General features: G+C 45.5%; 1 protein-coding gene across 2 annotated transcripts in view; it reads left to right on the forward strand.

Moving 5' to 3' along the window:
* GRK5 (G protein-coupled receptor kinase 5) overlaps nucleotides 1-10,693 on the forward strand; it is a 638,763-nt gene extending 628,070 nt beyond the window's left edge. For both annotated transcript variants that reach the window (XM_086922934.1, XM_086922935.1), the window contains exon 16: nucleotides 9,922-10,693. In XM_086922934.1, the coding sequence (XP_086779060.1) occupies nucleotides 9,922-10,020 (99 nt within the window). In that variant the 3' untranslated portion in view covers nucleotides 10,021-10,693. The remainder of the gene's footprint in view (nucleotides 1-9,921) is intronic.
* The last annotated feature ends 9,498 nt before the right edge of the window (nucleotides 10,694-20,191 follow it).

The following is a 20,191-nucleotide window of genomic DNA, read 5'->3' on the forward strand; positions in this document are numbered from 1 at the left end:
AGGTGATCCCTAGTACAACAATAATATTAATAGCTCAGGATGATTTACATTTAACTTAAGTGGCTCTTATAACAGAAAATGTTGGAGGCCCCTGGTCTACCTTCTAGCTAGTTTCACAACTTAATTGTGCCAGTGAATTGCAGGTTTGAAAGGGACACCGCTTGTTGGTTGTGTTCTATAATGTACTTTGAGAATTCTGCTCATGCCACTAGGCAGGTGCTGGTTGTCAGTGAGTAGTTGTTATGCATAAATAGAGGAAGTGCATGAGGAAAGTCCTACATATTATATCGGGGTCCAGGTTTCCCAGAGAAATGCAAAACTTATCTTGTGATATTCTGCAAGGAAAGGAACACTTCCTATGTAGAGGAGAAACAATTCTAGAAATAGAGAGCCCAAAATTCAGTACACGAGAGGAAGTATGTTAACCACAGGCCACAATTTGGCAGGGAAACAGTAACAATTACTTTTGTAATCTCCAGACTGCTTTTCACTTGTATTTTTTATTTTGGTAATACCTTACTGCTTAGCATGCCAATAAGTATTTACAATTTTAAACAAAAGAGCTGCAGTGGACTAGGCTGACCAACGGTAGTGATGCCCATCCACCTGCTTCGACTTTGCTATACCCTTGTTTCTTTTTCCAGGACCTAACCCTTTGAGTTGAGTAGAGTGGTGACTAAAATAAATAGGAAAGGGAGTCACTGACTGATACATTTGCGCCAATTTGATTCCAATTCTTACAACTCATCTACATTGTTTAACATACAGGATGCAGCCCCACCTCAAGGCGGAGCGACGTTCACAACAGGTCATAACTCCAGTGTCAAATGGCGATTAGTAGCTTTTCATTATTTTGTAAATGTTCCATATAAGCAAACCGGCCAGTTGAGAAATTGGTTTATGTTAATGTATGCTCCTACCTATGTTGGCTATTTTTTGTACACATGCAACTGTATATTATTAATACCATGCACCTACAATGCTGGTTAAAATTCTAGCATCAAGACGCTGCAACGAAAAATAATGCAGACAGCATAACACATGCCGATAAATAATGTCAAACCACTAAAAATATCAGATTCAATCGGAAGCTAATATAAATTATTCTTCGGCTTAACTGTAAAACTCTGGAATCATAGAAGATTATGTAGATGTACCAGTAATCTGTTTCAAGTTTTGACCCAGCCACACTGGAATGTCTTTCACCCATTTTGACATGACAGAACATTGGGATCGGTCATTTAGGATCTGTAGGTGACCCTGGGAGTCTTTCATGCGACTGAAACTAAAAAATCTGAAAGACACGTTAGTGATAGATTCCTTAACTTAGAATATCCCCCGGCGTCAGACTGGATCCGGAAAGTTTAGCAGTACCTCTGCGTGTCAGTAGGTGGCATCATGCGGCTCCGCGTCCGTCGCTGGCGTTGTAAGCCCCGAGATAACGTCACGGAGACTACTTAGGCTCCACCCATGCGCGCTGACGTCAGTTCTTTCTTTTTCCGCACCAGTAAGCGCAGATTCGGTTAGAGCACGTACCTTAGTCACTTTTTGGCTATCTTTTTTGGGACTTTTTGTCTCTTGCTGGTCTTCTCTGGAAGTCCCGTGGCCTACCCACCTTACCCGGGCCCGTTTGCGACGCCTGCACAGATGCAAGAGTTTCTTGCTGCCATGGACTGCCTGTTTAGGCCTCGGGCTCCCGCTCGTTCGCCTTTGGGCCTCGCGGTCCCGTGTCAGGATCCTGCCGGACCGTTGACTCCACAGGCAGCTCCGACGCCGCCAGTGGCTTCCGCCCCAGCGCTGCAGGATCCTGCGCCATTGGCTCTGGCCACGGCACCACAAGGTCCCACCCTGCCGGCTCTGGCCCCAGCGTCACCTTTGGCTCTGCCTGTGGCACCGCAGTGGATGCCGTTGGTTCCCCCTCTGCCCCTGTTCCCGGACGGTTTTGTCCCCACCTGGGATCCGAATTGGGACACAGCGCCGGTTCGGCCCCGGCCGGCGCCGTTCCCGGCGCTGTTTTCAATGCCGTTTGTTCCTTCCCCGGTCCCTGCCCTGTGGTCAAAGCCGCCCACGGCGGAGGTGGAGAATGACTGGGAAGGGTCCGAAGACCCTCTTGCTCTTCAGTGTGACTCTGAGCAGGATTTGCTGGATGACTTGAAGGAGGTTGGCGGCCTTGACGTCTCCTCTGATCTGGGGTTTGCCTCTCCCCCGCCCACTATGGAGGAAGGTGCCTCATACACGGTGGTGCTCTGTCAGGCAGCTGAGGTCCTTAACCTTGATCTGCCTACGGTGGTCCTAAAGACTAATCTGCTCACTGAGGTGCTCCAGTCGGTGTCCACTTCATCGGAGCCACTGCTGCCCTTTAATGACACCCTCACTGACTTCTTGTTGGGCACTTAGTCGTGGCCGGCCACAGGGGCCCATGTGGATAAGAACGTCACCAGGCGTCATCCCCTGGTGCCGGGTGACCGTGCCTTTCTGACCACTCATCTGATGCCCAAGAGTCTGGTCATTGATTCTTTAACATCCCAGAGTGCCTTTCCCACGACTCCGCCGGATATGGACTCTTAAAGGCAGGAGCAGTTTGGCAAGAGGTTTTTCTCCTCGGCCAGCTTGGGGCTGCGTTCGGTGAACACCGCATGTCTGCTAGGCCGCTATTCCCACGCAGTGTGGGATACCATTGCTCAGGTTTTACCTCGGTGCCCGGAAGAGGTCCAAGCTGTGCTGTCCCAGGCTGTGGCCAAGGGTAAGAATGCAGCTAAATTCGCCATTCGTTGTTGCTTAGACCCCGCGGACTCCCTCAGTAGGGCAATTTCAACGACTGTGGCGCTCCGTTGCCATGCCTTGTTGAGATCTACCAGGTGCTCTCCGGACGTCCAGTGCTCGCTCATGGACATGCCCTTTGACGGCACTCGCCTGTTTGGTGATAAGGCCGACCGTGAGCTGGAGCGTTTCAAGGACTTTTTGGCTATGGGCAAGTCCTAGGGCCTTTCTGCAACCCCCCGGCCACGTCTACTTTTATTCCTTTCGTGGCCATGGGAGGGGCGCCCCTGCCCGCTCATTCAGTCAGAAGCCTGCGCAGAACTAGACTCAGCGCAGCCGTGGGCGTGGAGGCCACCGGGGCAGCACAGGGGGCCAGTGGGCGGGTCAGTCCATCTCCGCCCCTGCGACATCCGCCTCAAAGCCTTCCTAGTCTGAGCTTTGGGACGCACCCCACGCCAGTGGGCGGCAGGATTCAACTTCACCTTCCCCACTGGCGTTCTGTTACCTCCGACAAGTGGGGGCTGCAACTCGTTCGAAGGGGCTACTCCCTCCCTTTTGAGTCTACCCCCCCAGCCATGCCATCTCAGTTCCACCGCATGTCAGGGGATCACTTTGCGCTTCTCCAACATGAAGTTGTGGCCCTCTTGGCCAAGGGGGCCATTGAAGGCGTTCCTGGGCCAGGAGTAGGACGTAGTTGTTATTCCCACTACTTTCGTGTCCCCAGGAAGGACAAGGGGGGCTTGCGCCCCATCTTGGACCTCAGAAACGTCCGTCGCTTCCTCCGGAAGGAGAAGTTCAAGATGTTGACTCTAGCTCAGGTCTTGGCTGCCCTCAACCCTGGAGACTTGATGGTAGCGTTGGACTTGCAGGACCCGTATTTTCACATTCCCGTCCTGCCGGCCAGCTGGGGTTACCTGCAGTTCATGGTCAGCCGGGAGTATTTTCAGTTTGCAGTGCTCCTCTTCGGCCTTACAAGTGCCCCTCGGGTGTTAACGAAAGTGATGGCGGTGGTCCCAGCTCATCTGCGCAGGTCAGGGGTGTCAGTCTTCCCCTACCTCGACGACTGGTTGTTGAAGGTGGACTCGCCCCAGGCAGTCGTCAACCACCTTCAGACTACGGCCGACCTCCTGCATTTGCTAGGGTTCTCCATCAACATGCCGAAGTCGCACCTGAGTCCTTCTCAGAAGCTCCCCTTTATCGAAGCAGTTCTGGATTCAACACGGTTTCGGGTTTATCCTCCCGAGCAGCGAGTCCGGGATTTTCAGGCTATGATTCCGATCTTTCAGCCTCTATCCCGGGTTTCAGTCAGGATGACCCTCCGGCCCCTGGGACTGATGGCCTCCTGCAGCCTGCTGGTGCAACATGCCAGATCGCATATGCGGGCTCTGCAGTGGGACTTGAAGTTCCAGTGGGCACAGCATCAGGGCAACCTGTCCGATCATGTCCAGATCTCGGAGGGCACTGCACGACAATTGCAATGGTGGCTCACGAATCGCGATTGAGTAAATGGCAGATCTCTCTCCCTACTCCAACTGGAGCACACAGTGGTGACGGATGCGTCCCTCCTGGGATGGGGAGGCCACTTGGGAGAGGTGGAGATCAGAGGCCTCTGGCCTCTGGCGGAGTCTCAGCTCCATATCAATCTTTTGGAGCTTCGGGCGATCCGACTTGCACTGAAGGCATTTCTTCCCTCTGTCCCGTTAAGCGTAGTGCAGGTGTTCACGGACAACACCACCGCCATGTGGTATTGCAACAGACCGGGCGGGGTGGGGTCGTGGACCCTATGCAGGAGGCTCTGCGCCTCTGGACATGGGTGGAACATCAAGGCATGACCTTGGTGGTTCAACACCTGGCAGCTCTCTGAACGCCAGGGCGGACAAACTCAGCTGCCGGTGCTTGATGGATCCAAAATGGCATCTAGAATAGATCTAACCAATGTGGAGAGCCTTGGTTAGATCTATTTGCCGCTGAAGAGAACGCACAATGTCATCAGTTCTGCATTGGAATTTCCAAGATGATACTCGCTCGGAGACGCTTATCGACGCGAGTGGAGTTGCATTCTGTTGTACGCCTTGACACCTACACCACTTCTGCCCAGAGTGCTGAAGAAGATTCGGCGCGACCGGCCCCAAGTCATCCTTGTGGCTCTGGATTGGGCACGAAGACACTGGTATCCCGAGTTACTCAGCAAGGCGATTGATCCCCCGATCCAACTGCCTCTTCGGGAGGATCTTCTGTCGCAGCAGCAGGGGACGGTCCTACACCCAAACCTGTCCAGCCTCCACCTCCATGTGTGGAGATTGAGCTGCGACAGTTGACAGCTTTCGATCTTCCTCCCGAAGTCTGTGCTATCATTCTGGCAGCCACGTGTCCCTCCACTAAAACGGTATACGCCTGCAGGTGGAACAAATTTGTGGCATGGTGCACAGCAAAGGCTGTGGATCTCCTCATTGCCCCTCTTTCTGAGGTCCTTCTGTTCCTTCTATCCTTGGCCCAGCAGGGCTCTGCTCTGGGCACTATCAGGGGTTATCTTTCGGCCACCTCCGCCTTTCTACGGCTTCCAGATCAGCCTTCTCTTTTTAAGTCCCCGGTTGTTAACCGTTTTCTCAAAGGCATTACACACACGTTTCCTCCTGTGCCTTTCATAATGCCTCAATGGGACTTGAATCTTGTCTTGACCTTTCTGATGTGTGCTCCTTTTGAGCCCCTTCATAACTGTCCTTTATGTCTTCTCACCTTAAAGACTGCTTTCCTAGTATCTATCACCTCTGTCAGAAGAGTGAGTGAGCTCCAGGCTCTTTCTTCTAAACCTTCTTTCCTTTCTGTTCATCCGGACAAGGTGGTTTTAAGGACCCGTCCTTCTTTCTTGCCAAAAGTTGTCACGCTCTTCCACATCGGGCAGAGTCAGACCACCACTTTGCCCACCTTCTTTCCTCCTCCGCATCCTTAAAAAGAGGAAGAGAGGCTCCACCGTCTGGACCCAAAACGTGCGCTCTCGTTCTATCTGAAGTGCACACAACAGTTCCGGGCGGATGACCAGCTCTTTGTTGGCTACGTGGGTGCCAAAAAAGGTTGGGCCGTGCACAAACGGACCATCTCTCAATGGGTCGTTCTGTGCATCAAAGCATGTTACTCATTGGCTAAGAAGGAGCCTCCTGTGGTGCTGCGTGCCCATTCTACCAGGGCGGCTGAAGCCACTACTGCTTTGGGACGCGGCGTTCCCTTGCAGGACAATTGTCAGGCAGCTACGTGTGCTCTGCTATACACGTTTACCAAGCATTACTGCCTTGACAGTCAAGTCCGGAGAGACTGCTTCTTTGGCCGTTCTGTTCTCCGTGACTTTCTGGTGTAATCTTGTTTGCAGACCCACCACTGTGGTTGGTATTGCTGGGGTATCTATTCTAAGGTAAGGAATCTATCGCTAACTTGTCTCTTTCAGATGCACAAGTTACTACTTGTGTAACGATATATCTGTAAGAGACATTAGTTAGTGATAGATTCCTTACCGCCCCACCCGTCCTCTCCGTTCTGCGAACTGATTTCTAGGGTTAAGGTCATCCTTTTCAGGGCCCTAGTTTCATGGCACCAGTGGTCCGTTTCTTGCATGGCTCTGCGTTCCTGGCGCGGAAAGTTGAGTACAGAACTGGCGTCAGCGCGCATTGGTGGCGCCTAAGTAGTCTCTGTGACGTCATCTCGGCGCTTACGATACCAGCGACGGACGTGGAGCCGCATGACACCACCTACTGACGAGCAGATGTACTGCTAGCAAAACTTTCCAGATCCAGTCTGACGCCTGGGGATATTCTAAGGTAAGGAATCTATCACTAAATAATGTCTCTTACAGATATCGTTACACAAGTAGTAACTTCTGATTCTGATAATTTGAGGAGAGACCCTTGATTAATTCTGCAGTGCACCTGATCGTCGAACTGAAGCCATCCCAATGGAACATGATAACCTTTGATGTGGCCATGCTTCTTCAGTCTGGTGCTCAAAGTGGGTACATTATCACTTCATTTCACGAATCCCTGAATGTTTGCGGTCTACTGTGTGCTTCTTGTTGAGTGACCACGGAGCCACAGTCCTATCAAAGTTCAGCTGCGGTAGAGACAGTGCTCTGCTCCTCATAACTAGAACAAGGTAAGTTCTTGTTCACGTTATCTCCTGGTCTTGGCCAGAGTCCAGATCAGCACTCTACCTCAAGAAGCCAAATCAAATACCTCAAGAGCAGTGGACAATTGTCATGGTGACTGAAACACATCATCTTGACAGCTGCAATTCTGAAGAACTGGCCTCTCAAACTTTACCCTACTCCGAAGGGAATAGTAGTGTCTACTTGAATGTATTCCAGTGCAGCTCAGCAAGAGAATATGATCTTCGATGTCACTGAAAAGCTACACCCCACCAAAGGAGATATCGTTGAACTGGATAACAAAGATTAGTGGCAACAACAAATGAGTAGCTGACCGTACAAATACTGCTCTCATATTTTTGCTTGCCGAATGGGAAAAGAATGCTAAAAACATTACTAACAACTTAAAGATAAAATAGGGACATACGTTTTAAATGCAACCAGGACAAAGGGGATAGAAATGCAAATTCAGGAATAAATCTTTTTTTTAATTATGCAAACAACATAGGACGGCTGCTGTTCGAAAAGATGATGCTTGCTTAGCAACTGGAAGTGTTCTAATTCTTTGGCTAACCTACCAAACATATTTGCCACAGCTGTGCACCTGTTAATATTCTTTTTCCATACTTTCAACGCAGGGTTGGGTCTGCAGCTCCCCCAAAAATGTGCATCTTTTTCAAAGGTGATTTCCATTACCCTCGTTAAATTGTACCCGACTCCCTCCCAGACAACCTGCTTGTAGGAGATTGAGCCACTGATTCAGAAAGAAGGTGCTACATTATCTGAAGTAAGGTCCTGCCAAGTGCAACCATTCGGGTCCTTGCTTGTTAATTCTGTTATGAATTTTTAGCTGTAGAAGCCTAAAACCCAGCTAATGGTCACCTTCCGGCCAGCATCTCTCAGTTTCTCCAAAGTATCTGGTGTGCTGTTAATTATTTTCCTATAAACGCCGCATTTTGCTTTTTGTGAAGTTGTTCTCACAGTAATTGCCAGGATATGCTCCCTCCGCGGAGACCGAGCAACCTTGGCCGATGCCCGGTGGAGCTGTCCTATGCAGCTATAGAGGAGTCTAGCCCCTTGGCCGTCACCTACTCAGCCGGTCATCTGACATTGTTTTTTCCTTGTCTCCACGTTTGTGTCTCTTTCCCTCCCCCTTTGATGGAACTATGACGACGCCCCCTGGGCGGACCCCTAAACTGTTTTTACCTACCGCAGAGCCCGAGCACCCTTGGCCGATGTCCGGTGGAGCTGTCCTATACAGCTATAGAGGAGTCTGGCCCCTTGGCCGTCACCTACCCAGCCGGTCATCTGACATGGTTTTTCCTCGTCTCTCTGTTCGTGTCTCCTTCCCTCCTCCTCCCCCTGTGATTCTTTGATTCAAATTGATGTAACTATGTAACATGTAACTCGCTGATTCAACTGATATAACTTTGTATCCTGTAACTCGCTGATCCTCATGTAAAGCGCTCTGATACCTGCGGGTCTAGCCAGCGCTATATAAAACTTTGAAAATAAAATAAATAAAATAAAAGATGAGGTGTTCATTATTCCGATTCACATATGAGCGCACTATCTTCTAGTTGGGAGTTTTCTTCAAGTTTGAGGCATGCACAGCTAAGGGCATACATAAGCTGTAAATATCTAAACATCTGTGTCCATTAATTTATAGTCTCTTTTGAGGTGTTTAAAATTATAGCATCTCTGCTGTGTCCCATATGTCACAGTGAATCTGCTCCCAATAAGGTCCCACCCGTGAAAACCTTTCAATTGTGCAATTTCTCGAACTTGGTCGCTGTCCTACAGCAGGGCAACTTTTGCCAGGGTATTGAGAAAATAATTCCTACATGATTTCTAGCCATTAAACAATACACTTGAGGACTTAAAATATGTTCACCCTAAAATGGAGTTAATCAGTTATCTCCTATTTATATCACGGATGACTCGTAACAGGAAATGCACATTTTGTTTCATCATGAAAGACCAGCCTTCAAATCTTCGGTTAATCACTTCCAAAGTTATTTTCAGTTTCAGCACTTTAAAAATACATCTACTTGGCAGCTGCATGGGCCGCTCCCTGCGCCTCTTAGAATTCTCTTTGTCTTGGTATTTTTATAGCAGAGGCCCAGTTGAATCAAGCTGTTGTTAATAGTGGTTAGAATCTTGCAATTAGTTAGATCTGTATTGAGGTCCCAGATCTGTCTTCATCTCGGCAGTATGACAGGTTTCCAATAGCTTGAGAACCTGAAAAAGTTGTGATGTAAAAGACAGAATCCATGAATTCCTTCAGATTATGAACACCACTCTACGAGTAGTGCCATTTTTGCACGTTGTCCCCATTATGGACAGAATTTTAGGCAAGTAAACTGCAGTTATTGTCTGGCTTGACAGCACAGCTGGCGCCAGGCAATTATGTGAAAATCACCAATAGATGTCCTTAGGCTCCACCCACATGTTGGGGACCAGCAATACATGTTTTGGTTGGGCAGGAGTGTTGTGCTTCCACAAAAAAGTGATTGTGCTCCACGCAGCAGTGATAATTTTGTATATTTTTATCCAACTGCCTACGCTCTAATCTTCATGCCCACATATGATATTGTAATGCTGTTACAACTGTTTTAGATAACTAGATATATCAAGTTTTTCTCTGGTGGCAGCACAGTGAGAGGAGGGCAGTCATTAACCTACATGGATGTTTAGGTCTGGCTTGACAATGCAACTGTGACCTGCCTTTTTAATCTACACTAATATTACTCTGCAGTTGTTGGGTTCCACGCAAATACATATCCGTTCCCAATTTGTCTATTTGTAAAGCTTCAGATTACCATATACCATTCCTTTAAAGCCAAGCCTATAGGTATCGCCAAAACTTGTTTTTGTAGTGTTCACCACTGCCAACATTTTGTTTTAATTTTAATGCTAATATATCCTAATTCAAATGTTTTCCTGCAATCATGATTTCCTCATGTTAAAAATGTGTATTAATAGCAGATGGCAAGGTCATTAATCTGTTCAATTGTTTTATCCCACAGCACCAGAATAACTCCAACAGCACTTCGAACTCGAAGGTCACCCTCAACCATCACAATGCCACCAATCACGTCAGTACGAACTCCATTGGCAGCAGCTAGTTCTGGGCAGACATCTATCACAAGAGCAACATGGTCTGTCCAACCTTTTTGTTTTTACATTCCGTGGCTTCTGCTGGTGAGAAACCACCCGCAGGTCAGCGATGAGCCTTTCTACAGGAGAAGAGGGGGTTGAGATTTGTCCCTTTTTGAGGCCAGGACAGAAGAACCTTCGCCTTGTTGGAGACACTTCTGCTCAGGTCCATTCTCAGGCACAGAGGACAGGAAAATGCAGTGATGAAGCAAGATGGCTGTTGGAAGACCATGGCAATAGAATTCCAGGAAACATGGCTTCTTGCATGTGACTTCTTTGCACATCAGAGACTCGCGGTTGCAGAATAGATTATCTCATATTTTTTACACAGACGGGAAAAGAAAAGGATATGAAGAAAAACTGAGAGACAGCGATTTTGTAAATGTTTCTCGTCCCTGTTTACATTTTGTACATTTGTATTTAACGGAGCACCAGACCTTCGGGCAGTGACTATTTCTTGGGATGTCGCAGCTGTGAAAACCACGGGCTTTAAGACAGTTTGGGTTTATTTTTCAAAAGTGACTTTTCCCTTCCTGCATCTCTGATTATGATTATGTGCAGGATGGATGAAATGAAGGAGAGAATTCAGGATTTGAGTGGGCCGAGGATATTTTTGTTTGTGTTTTTATTAAATGTTGAAAAGGAATCCTACTTTTTTATTTTATTTCAAACTGTCATTTTTTGAACGGTTCTTGTTGGTTTTTGAGGGGCATTGCCATTATGGTGAATTGCAGGTTACAATATGAATACCTATTCTCATGACGGGTTGATCGTTTGATTGGCAGCCTCTTCTCAGTTGCCTAGCAATCTCTCACAGCTTCAAATGTTTTCTGTTTCCTATCTTGTCACTGAGTTTGAAAACAATGACGTTATTTCATTAGTTGACATAGAATGGTCAACAGTCATAAAATACGGTTAGCTACCTCAAATATAGTTCTTAAGCATTAATCTAATTTATTGATTCACATGCATATTTAAATATTCTCGGACGGCAGGCTGGGAATCTTCGTGAAAGACAATGTACATATGTAGATGCTCCATTTTTATAGGGATCTTTAATATGTTCATTTAAGACTTATTTTCACAACCCTTAGTCTGTTATTCAGACTCATTTTCCACCCACAGGCACTTCTTTAGGCAGAACCTCAAAATGTAAGTGAAGCTAAAGGTAACCTTTTTGGGGAGGTGGGATGAATAGCATGTGGATCTAAATTCTATATTGTAGTACTCTCAGAAAATGTATCCTGGTCAAGGTATGTCCTGTATTTGGTGACTGCTGCAAAATGGAGTCTAACCGAAGAGTGTTGACGAGTAGTAGAAGCTAGCCCTGAAAACATGCACTCAGTAGCTCAATGTCTGCCCAGTACAAGGTCTTAACAATAGGTCTTAAATATATGTAGGTAATTAGCGCAGTTCTGTTACAAATACTTTTCCAATTCTCAAACCAGAGGTGCTAATATCGTCTGGGGTTCTGATGAGGCTCCAAATGTTTGTGGAAGCACGTCCAGGTTGCCAAAGATGAGTTTAAATGTCTGGGAACTGCAGTTTCAAGGGAACATAAAAGATGTTATAAAAAAAATTTAGACAATTTATTTACGCAGTTCCTGACAAGTTTATCACAGTGGAGGAAACACTCTATAAATGTTATTTTTAAAATGATCACATTAACTATACTTTTTGTAAGTGTTGCCTAATAAAGTATTCTGGGTTCCTCAAACTATTATTTCAACAGAGAGAAGCACATCTTTGGATGCCACTGCACTATGCAGGGCTCCTCATGGTATTTGTTGTATCATTATGCAGAAATGAGTATGATGGAGACATCTCTCTCCAGAGTGTACATAGGTATTACTGGACAACCTAGTTCATAGTAATTAATGAGGGGGTATTTGCCCCTCAAGAGAAACCATCGTTGTGCATCAACAGATGAGTGATGGAGAATGAGGGGTGTTTACACTAGATATATGGTGGAGGTGGGAAGGGATCTGGGCCCGAGTGGTGGCCACTAGTAAAATGGCATGAAAGAAGATTATGAAAGAAACCTCAGGGATTAGATTCTATGATAACTTTTGAACAATTTAAGGATAAATGTCATATGTCTACTGCTCAGTTTTTTTGGTAACTACATGTTCAACATTCTATTGTAAAGTACGATTGAGTGTGAGAGGTCCATTATGAGTAACCACTGAAACATTATCTGAAAGGATATTAAAAAGGTGGTGTCTTTAACAGGGTATGGATGCTATTGTGGGGGGACGTGCCCATGCACCCCAGGGAAGAAGCCGTTAAAACTGGATTTAGACGAGTACAGCTGAAATTACAGCATCAGGCGAAAAACGAGGGGAGCAGACGAGATTGGTTGGTATATCCCCTTAACTATCTGTCCTGGGTGATGCATGCAAGTGCTGCATACCATTTGTAATGGTGGAAGATTATACTGTTGCTACTTGAGTTTGTGAACACCACCGTGGAGCTGCGGCCAGGATAGTTCTGGGTACATGATCCAGTATGGAGATCGCAACATTTGTGTACATATCCTTGTTTGTGACATGTAGAGGTATTGCACAATACACCTAGTGAAAAATATGGTTTATGTTATGGCTGTTAAGAAGGTGAGACGGACTTTTGTTAGGATATGGGGCCGGGAGCAGAGACTTTTTGGGCACAGATGAAATAGAGGTCTGAACTAGTTACCACAAATGATGATTGCAATAAAAGAGAAATGCTGGATGCAATAATGATATTTTGCTGACTGAAGCTGTATTTGGAGCTGGTGATTTATGGGAGCTCAGTGACTTGTGACTTTTTAATGATAAAAAGATGCCCATGATGCATCAAGTTAGAATTTTCTTCTACATTGGATGTTTTATAGATTCAAATGCTTGACTCATCACTCTCATTGAGCTTGGGAGTCCCACTGTAATAATCATTGAGAGCATTACATTGTTAAACCTAGGTGGAAAAGTCTTAATCTGGGCACCACAGAAGCTTATCAACAGCAGTTTCAAAAGATCATAACTTCAGTCAATTAGCAAGCTGCACAGTAGTCCCCCTTCCCCACACAGGCCACTGTAGCTCCGATTTCTACTGCATGCTGTGTGTGAAAGGAGTCCGTTGAGTTCTGCTTAGTCAGTCACAGATAAGCTGGCTATTTTTCACCATTTCTTATTTTCTCAGAGTATATTCATCATCTCAAAGATTTTCTTGGCCTGATGAGTAAAACATGTCTAAGTCCCATTTTTGGACCATGTTGAACCTGTGACTGGAAAAGCTTCCTTCTGAGCTTTCTTCTGAGGCTCCTCACATACTACATATATATGTTGTTTATAGCATGACAACAAAGCAAAAGAGTGCAAAATCTTTTGAACACTGGCTAGAAAAACCTTCAAGGATAGACTTTTATTATGGCTACAGAAGTGTGAATCAAGAGATACGCAGACCTTTGAAGACCTCAAACTTAGAAAAAAGCACAAAAAAGGGTCACTCTCAGTTGAGCGCATTTCAAAGGCAGCTTCCTCAATATCTGAAGAGCCTCCAAATAAACCTCCTGTTGTAGTCGCGCTGACTGAAAAAGTCCACAAACTTAGCTCACAAACTGTCTTCTGATCCTGCCACTCTTATAAAGATATTTGAGGAAGCAGTTCCAAACAAACACATGTGAAATCTTTACAGTCAATGAAACCACAATTGGTATTTCTGTCAATGAAAATGCCACTGTCTACTAGACCATTGTTAACTAAAAAGACTGATATCTACTCATTGTCGACGATGCCTTCTGGATAACTGTGCATGAAAACTTTGTCAACAACCCCTCTGATAAGAACACCACTGATGACTTAAACGTCAGTTGCCATCTACAATTGCTGCAGCAATGAACAATCTACAACACTGTTCAAGATAATTCAATCAACACCGATGACAAAAGCAACTTTTCAAAAAACACAAAATTCTTCAATAAATACATTAATGTCTAAAATGGACATCCTAATAGCACTTATGCCTCAACATCCGTCATCAAGTAAAATGTCCCCATGTCCACCACAACGGTTTCTGGATATGTAATGATCAGATGATGATGTGGACCCACATACACTTAAGAACAACTCAAGAAAAAAAGTCAAGTCCCAGATTAGGGGGAATATAGGGAAATGGAAGACTTATTTGCCACTGATACTTGCTACATAGTGGATCCTAATACCAGGGGCTCCTATCAGCCCTTCGAAGAACATCGTGATTAGTACAATGATGCTTGGCATTATAGATATGACCCATACAATTACACTATGTATGCATCAAATGAATCTATGATTCAGGAACCAATAACTTTAGTGAAATTTGTTCACCATAAAAGAGTACATATACACAATAAAATACACTTTAGTAAAATATCTACAAGATTCTTGCAGATTACTACAAGTGTTCCCTGTATAAGCAAAACCTGAGTTTAGAAAAGAGCTTTGAAGACCTACATTTCCATCTCACTCAAGTCCACAGACAGGACTTTGTACTCTGAGGCTTGTGCCTTCAATACAAGGCCTTTCAGCTCCTTGGTCACAATAGTCTCATTTTGGAGCTTGACCTGTACCACCAACTGGAGATGACATATATTCTGATGACAACATGGTAGAAGGGCAACTGCTTCTGGGCAGTTCTCAATATACTGGCCCAAAGTCGGAAAATTATGTCACACCGATTTCAGAAGATGTCACTCATCATAGGGCAGACTCTCCTCCAGATGGCATTGGAGGCTTTTAGAATTTCATTAAGAGTGTCTCAAGACTGAATAGTGCCAATAAAGTAAAGCAACAGTTTCCTTTATGACTTTAAGGAACCAGCAAGGAAGTCAGTAAAGTCTTTTTTTTAACATATTTTATTGATTTTATGATTCAGTAACATAAGTATAAAAGGCCTTATATTGTTACATTACATTCATGCAACACATAAGGTACAGTTTCATCATGTGAATATAAATTCCTTGTTGGGTCTTTGTTATTCATACACATACTTTGAACATCAATGTGCTACTGCATGTTCACAACAGGTAATGTTCAGTTCTATAGGGCAGTATCGGTAAAGATTACCCATTTTCAACCTACAGAAATCAACCAATATATATATATGGCAATATGAAATCAAACAAATGCGGATAAACATGTCTTTCAATTTGCATCTAACTTACTATAACTAAATCCTCCCCCTCCCTGCATGCTTGGCGGTCGCTTCCCATTGTCCTCATGTCCACGTGCTCATATCATTAATCCACAATCATGGTCTCCCTGCATTCAGACCTGTCAATAGGTCATCAAGTATAGTATTGGATACTGTTTACATGGCACCTGGTTTGAAAAAAGAAAAAAAAAATGTTCAATCAGGGGCCTGTGTAGATGCAACTATATTCTTTTAGTATGATTGTATGTCAATCACAGCAAATTCTTCCAATAATGCGTTCCACTCCATGGAGATCGGTGTTTTGCACAACCCCCTGTGTTCTTCTCTTTGTAATTCAGCTCCTTCCGCTTTACCCCATCTAATCATTTACATATGCCACTCCTGCAAAGATGGCGCTCTAGTAGCTTTCCATCGTGTTGTAATGTTCCGTTTAGCTAGTACAACGGCAAGATGTGCGAACTTATGAAGTGGATTCGCTTTCTTCCCTCGAGGCTCCAACCCCAGTAAGCAGTATTCCATATAGTCATTATTTCGCAATGGGGCGACATTGGTCAGTATTTTACATACAGACGCCCAGTAATGTCCTAATCTCTGGCAATCCCAGAGCATATGTAGTAGTCCCGCGTCAGGGGAATGACAGCGCGGGTGTGTGTCCCCCATGTCCATGGTCCTCAATCTACACGGGGTTAAATAAGCCCTGTGTACTAGCATAAGCTGGATGAACTTAAATTTGGGGTTATAAGATACTTTCTTTTGATGCCCTAGGATAATGTCCTATTCCTTATCTGTAAGCATGCGTCCCACATCATTATCCCACTGATCACGGAGTGGCTGCAAAGATACCGCTGCTACTGTACGGATCCCTTGATATAGCCACCTTGTCAGGTGAGCTCCGTTCCCCATAAGGTATTGCACAGTGAGCAGTGCATGTGTGTCTGGTTCGCAACCCCCTGGATCCCAGGTGTCACAAATAAATCTAGCAATAATATAATGTAAGAGGAAACATCTATTTGGCAGTCCATGTTCTCGTACAAAGGCTTCATGTGGCATTAGGGTACCCTCTAAAAATAATGTCCCAATTGTAGTAATCCCCACATCTGCCCAAGTCGACTAGTAACTACACCCGAGTGGGTGGGGATACCTAGCAGTGGAATGGTAGGAGCATATGGAAATATCAGTTTCGTGTATCTCAATGCACTTCTCCAATATATTAGCGCTATTCTCAAAAGATGGGGTGCCAATGCTGGGATCTGGCCAAAAACGATTTTGTCCACCATAAGCGTGGAAGGGTATACTTAGATGTGAGTCCCTAGCTCATTGCACCATCAGGATTCAAGCAAGCCGGGCCGAAGACGGCTGAAATGCCAGAAACCGGTCCCCGGTAGCTTGTTTCCTTCCCAGTATAAGAATTGGCTTGGTAGTTTGGTCTGCCCTGTTCCCATGATGCACTGGGCCAGGGTCAGACTAATTTGCATATAGCCAAGTTCTGAGCTGGGATGGTGCAGTGAGCTAAAAAACGGTGATGGATCAAGCCCTGATCTTTGGACTGGGTAAGAGTGGTCTGCTTAATTCAGACACTCTGTTCATCACCACCCCCTTTTCTGAATCATTTTTGTCCACCATAAGCGTGGAAGGGTATACTTAGATGTGAGTCCCTAGCTCATTGCACCATCAGGATTCAAGCAAGCCGGGCCGAAGACGGCTGAAATGCCAGAAACCGGTCCCCGGTAGCTTGTTTCCTTCCCAGTATAAGAATTGGCTTGGTAGTTTGGTCTGCCCTGTTCCCATGATGCACTGGGCCAGGGTCAGACTAATTTGCATATAGCCAAGTTCTGAGCTGGGATGGTGCAGTGAGCTAAAAAACGGTGATGGATCAAGCCCTGATCTTTGGACTGGGTAAGAGTGGTCTGCTTAATTCAGACACTCTGTTCATCACCACCCCCTTTTCTGAATCAGCAAAAAAATAGGCATAAGATTTGATGGCATTAATTGCGAGGCCTGTCCGTTCCTGAAACATGGCAAAGGTAGAGGGCAGAGGTTCAAAATCCACATCCATATTGTCAATATATAGGATGAGGTCGTCTGCATATTCGCCATTTCAATCTTTATTTCGATCAATTTTAGATCATAAAAGATATACAAATAGATATTCAATTAAAATACAGATGATATCCACCAAACATCATTAAAAAACATTAAAAAGAATGTTAAAAGCATTTGCTATATATTAGTTACAAATCATCTATACACTTCATTTATACCAAATATTGCTCAAGTTTCAGAAAACTGGTGCGGATGTGCCACATCGCAGATAGAAATTTTGCTACCGCAAACACATTGGGAGGTGAAAGGTCCGTTTTTAGAATCCTGTAAGCAAGAAGGTATCGGGTGAAGCTCAAATTTTTAAGAAGGGGGACAAGCCAGTATTTCCTGGGTCTTCGGTAAGCCTTACAGAAAAATGTAATGTGCAGATCATCTTGCAGATCATCTTCCAGATGGTGTGAGCATGACGGGCAATGCTCTCTAGATGGGGACTGGGCCCAGTGTTTGGTAAAAGCCCTTATGGGAAGTGTGCCATAGCGCCATTGCATAAAAATGTTTCTAGTAAGGACGGGAGAAATACCATCTAACACACGTTCGAGTAGGTACGAGTCTTTGGATTTAATGAACAATTCTGTCAGGGACCCCTCCCGTATATTCCCCATAGTAACTGTTCGCTTCAGCTCATGAAAGTCCCTCACTAGGAGTTTACGTGGAATCCTGGTACATGTATTAGCTGGATCTAGCCATAGTTCTGGTCTACCTAATTTCTCACATGTTTGTTTGATGTACCTTAACCATGGGATTTGTCTTGATTTGGGTAGACAGAGAATCTCTTGGAGCTCATTCCTGTAGTTCATAAGTTCAGGCGTGCTCCAGATGCGGCGCCAGAAGGTAATTGGTCTTAACCCCAGTTCATCCGAAATAGGTCTTAGACCTAGGTCAAGTCTCAACGGGAGAAGCGGGGTGCTTGCAGGTAATGCCGCCAACTGCCTGATAAAATTATTTTCAGTGGTCTGGAGGTTTTGAGCGGGAGTGTGACCCCACAATTCCCCTCCATATTGAACTGCCCCTCTAGCCTGCATTTTATAAATTTCAAGGGCGGCGCAAAAAGGTTTATAGGTCGACCTGCTTATCATCCTAGAAATACCACCCGTTAATTGGACCAATTTCATGTTGGCCTTGGTCCGGTGCGTGTCCCATGTCATATCCTGATTAATAGTTATGCGCAGGTATTCGAAGGTAAAAACCCTCTCTAGTCTTGATGAACCTATAGTAGGGTTGGGGCGTGTTGAGGGGGGGGGTTGAGAATCATAAATTTGGTTTTAGACGCATTGATCTCAAACCCCCGCTCTGCACAGAACGCTGAAAACCCATTCAGGACTCTTTGTATTCCCATTGGGGATTTGGACAGCAGCAGGGTGTCATCCGCAAACATAATAGCGGGCACCCTGCTGCCGTTCAACTTGGGAGCATCAATGTCATCGACCCCGGTCAGGTGGCAATTACCCCGTTGACAAAGAGGCAGAACAGGGTTGGTGCGAGCACACAACCCTGTCTCACCCCCCTGTCAACGGAGAACTTGTCGGAGAGTGCCCCATTTCTTCCGCACCTGACGCGTGCGAAATTTCCCTGGTGCAATCTTGTCAAGATGGTCAACCGGGATGCCCAGCTCCATCAGTACAGTCCAAAGTCTATCTCTGGGTACTAAGTCGAAGGCGGCTCGCAAGTCCACGAATACCGTGTACAAGCTCCCGCCCTCGATTACCGCAGTCTATCAATACAGGAGGTTCAGGCGGAATATCTGGTCCATGGTGGAGACCCCTCTTCTGAATCCCGCCTGATAGGGACTAAGAATATTCAGAAACAATATGTGTTGTGGGTCCCCTCACTATTCCCTTGCATCCCATCAGAGTCCGGAGTCTATACAATAGGGGCTCCAGTGCTAGTATAAACAATAGCGGTGATAATGGGCAGCCTGGTCTTGTATCCCTGGCTACACTGTACTGCTGTGAGATATGCTGTTCTGTGCTTGCTCGTGCCATGGGGGACGTGTAAAGCAGCCGTACCCAGTTAACATATTCTATTGGTATATCAAGCCTGTAGAGGGCATAGCACATGTAGTGCCAATGCAGCGAGTCGAAAGCCTGTCGTAGGCTGAGGGAAATGCAACCTTTTTTTCCGGTGTCAGGTGTACTTGTCATAATTTGGTGCAATTTTCGAATGTTAAGTGCTGTGCTCCTACCCGATACAAATCCACATTGATCGGTATGTATCAGTTGCGGGATAAACTGACAAAGTCTATTAGCTAATAGTTTACTCAATATTTTATAGTCCGAATTTAGGAGTGATAAAGGCCTATATCGTCCGGGTTTCAGGAGCGAAACCACGGTCGCTTGCAATGTAGTATAAGGAATCCAGAGACGCCTGGTATAGACACAGTAAATGAGGTACCAGCAGATCAGCATATGTAACGTAAAATTCAATAAGTAGTCCATCATTCCCTAAGGTTTTATTACGCGGCAGAGCTTTTATCGCCTTTCTAATTTCTATACTAGTCACCGGCTGTGCCAGTTCCTCTCTGTGTTGTTGCAGTAATTGTGGGAGCTGCACACCGTCAAAGAAGAGCTCATAGTCTGTATCTCTATGGTCTGCTGGCTTTCTGTATAAGTGTTCATAGTAGCTTTTAAATGCAGTATTAATTTCCATTTTGGTATTAATTATATTACCTTCCATTTTCCGGACCTCTAAATTAGGGAACATCGGGAGAGCATTCCTAAAATGTTTTTCTAGAAGGGGTCCTGCTCTATCCGCCTGGGTGTGCTGTTTCTGTGTGTAAAGTCGATCGTATACTATGCGCAGATCTTCTAGCAGCTCCGCATATTGTATATTGGCCTCTTGCAACTGTGTCTGTTGTGCGGCTGTCCGTGC

This window comes from Lissotriton vulgaris, chromosome 5 (assembly GCF_964263255.1).
Source record: "Lissotriton vulgaris chromosome 5, aLisVul1.2, whole genome shotgun sequence".
NCBI classification, from domain to species: Eukaryota; Metazoa; Chordata; class Amphibia; order Caudata; family Salamandridae; genus Lissotriton; species Lissotriton vulgaris.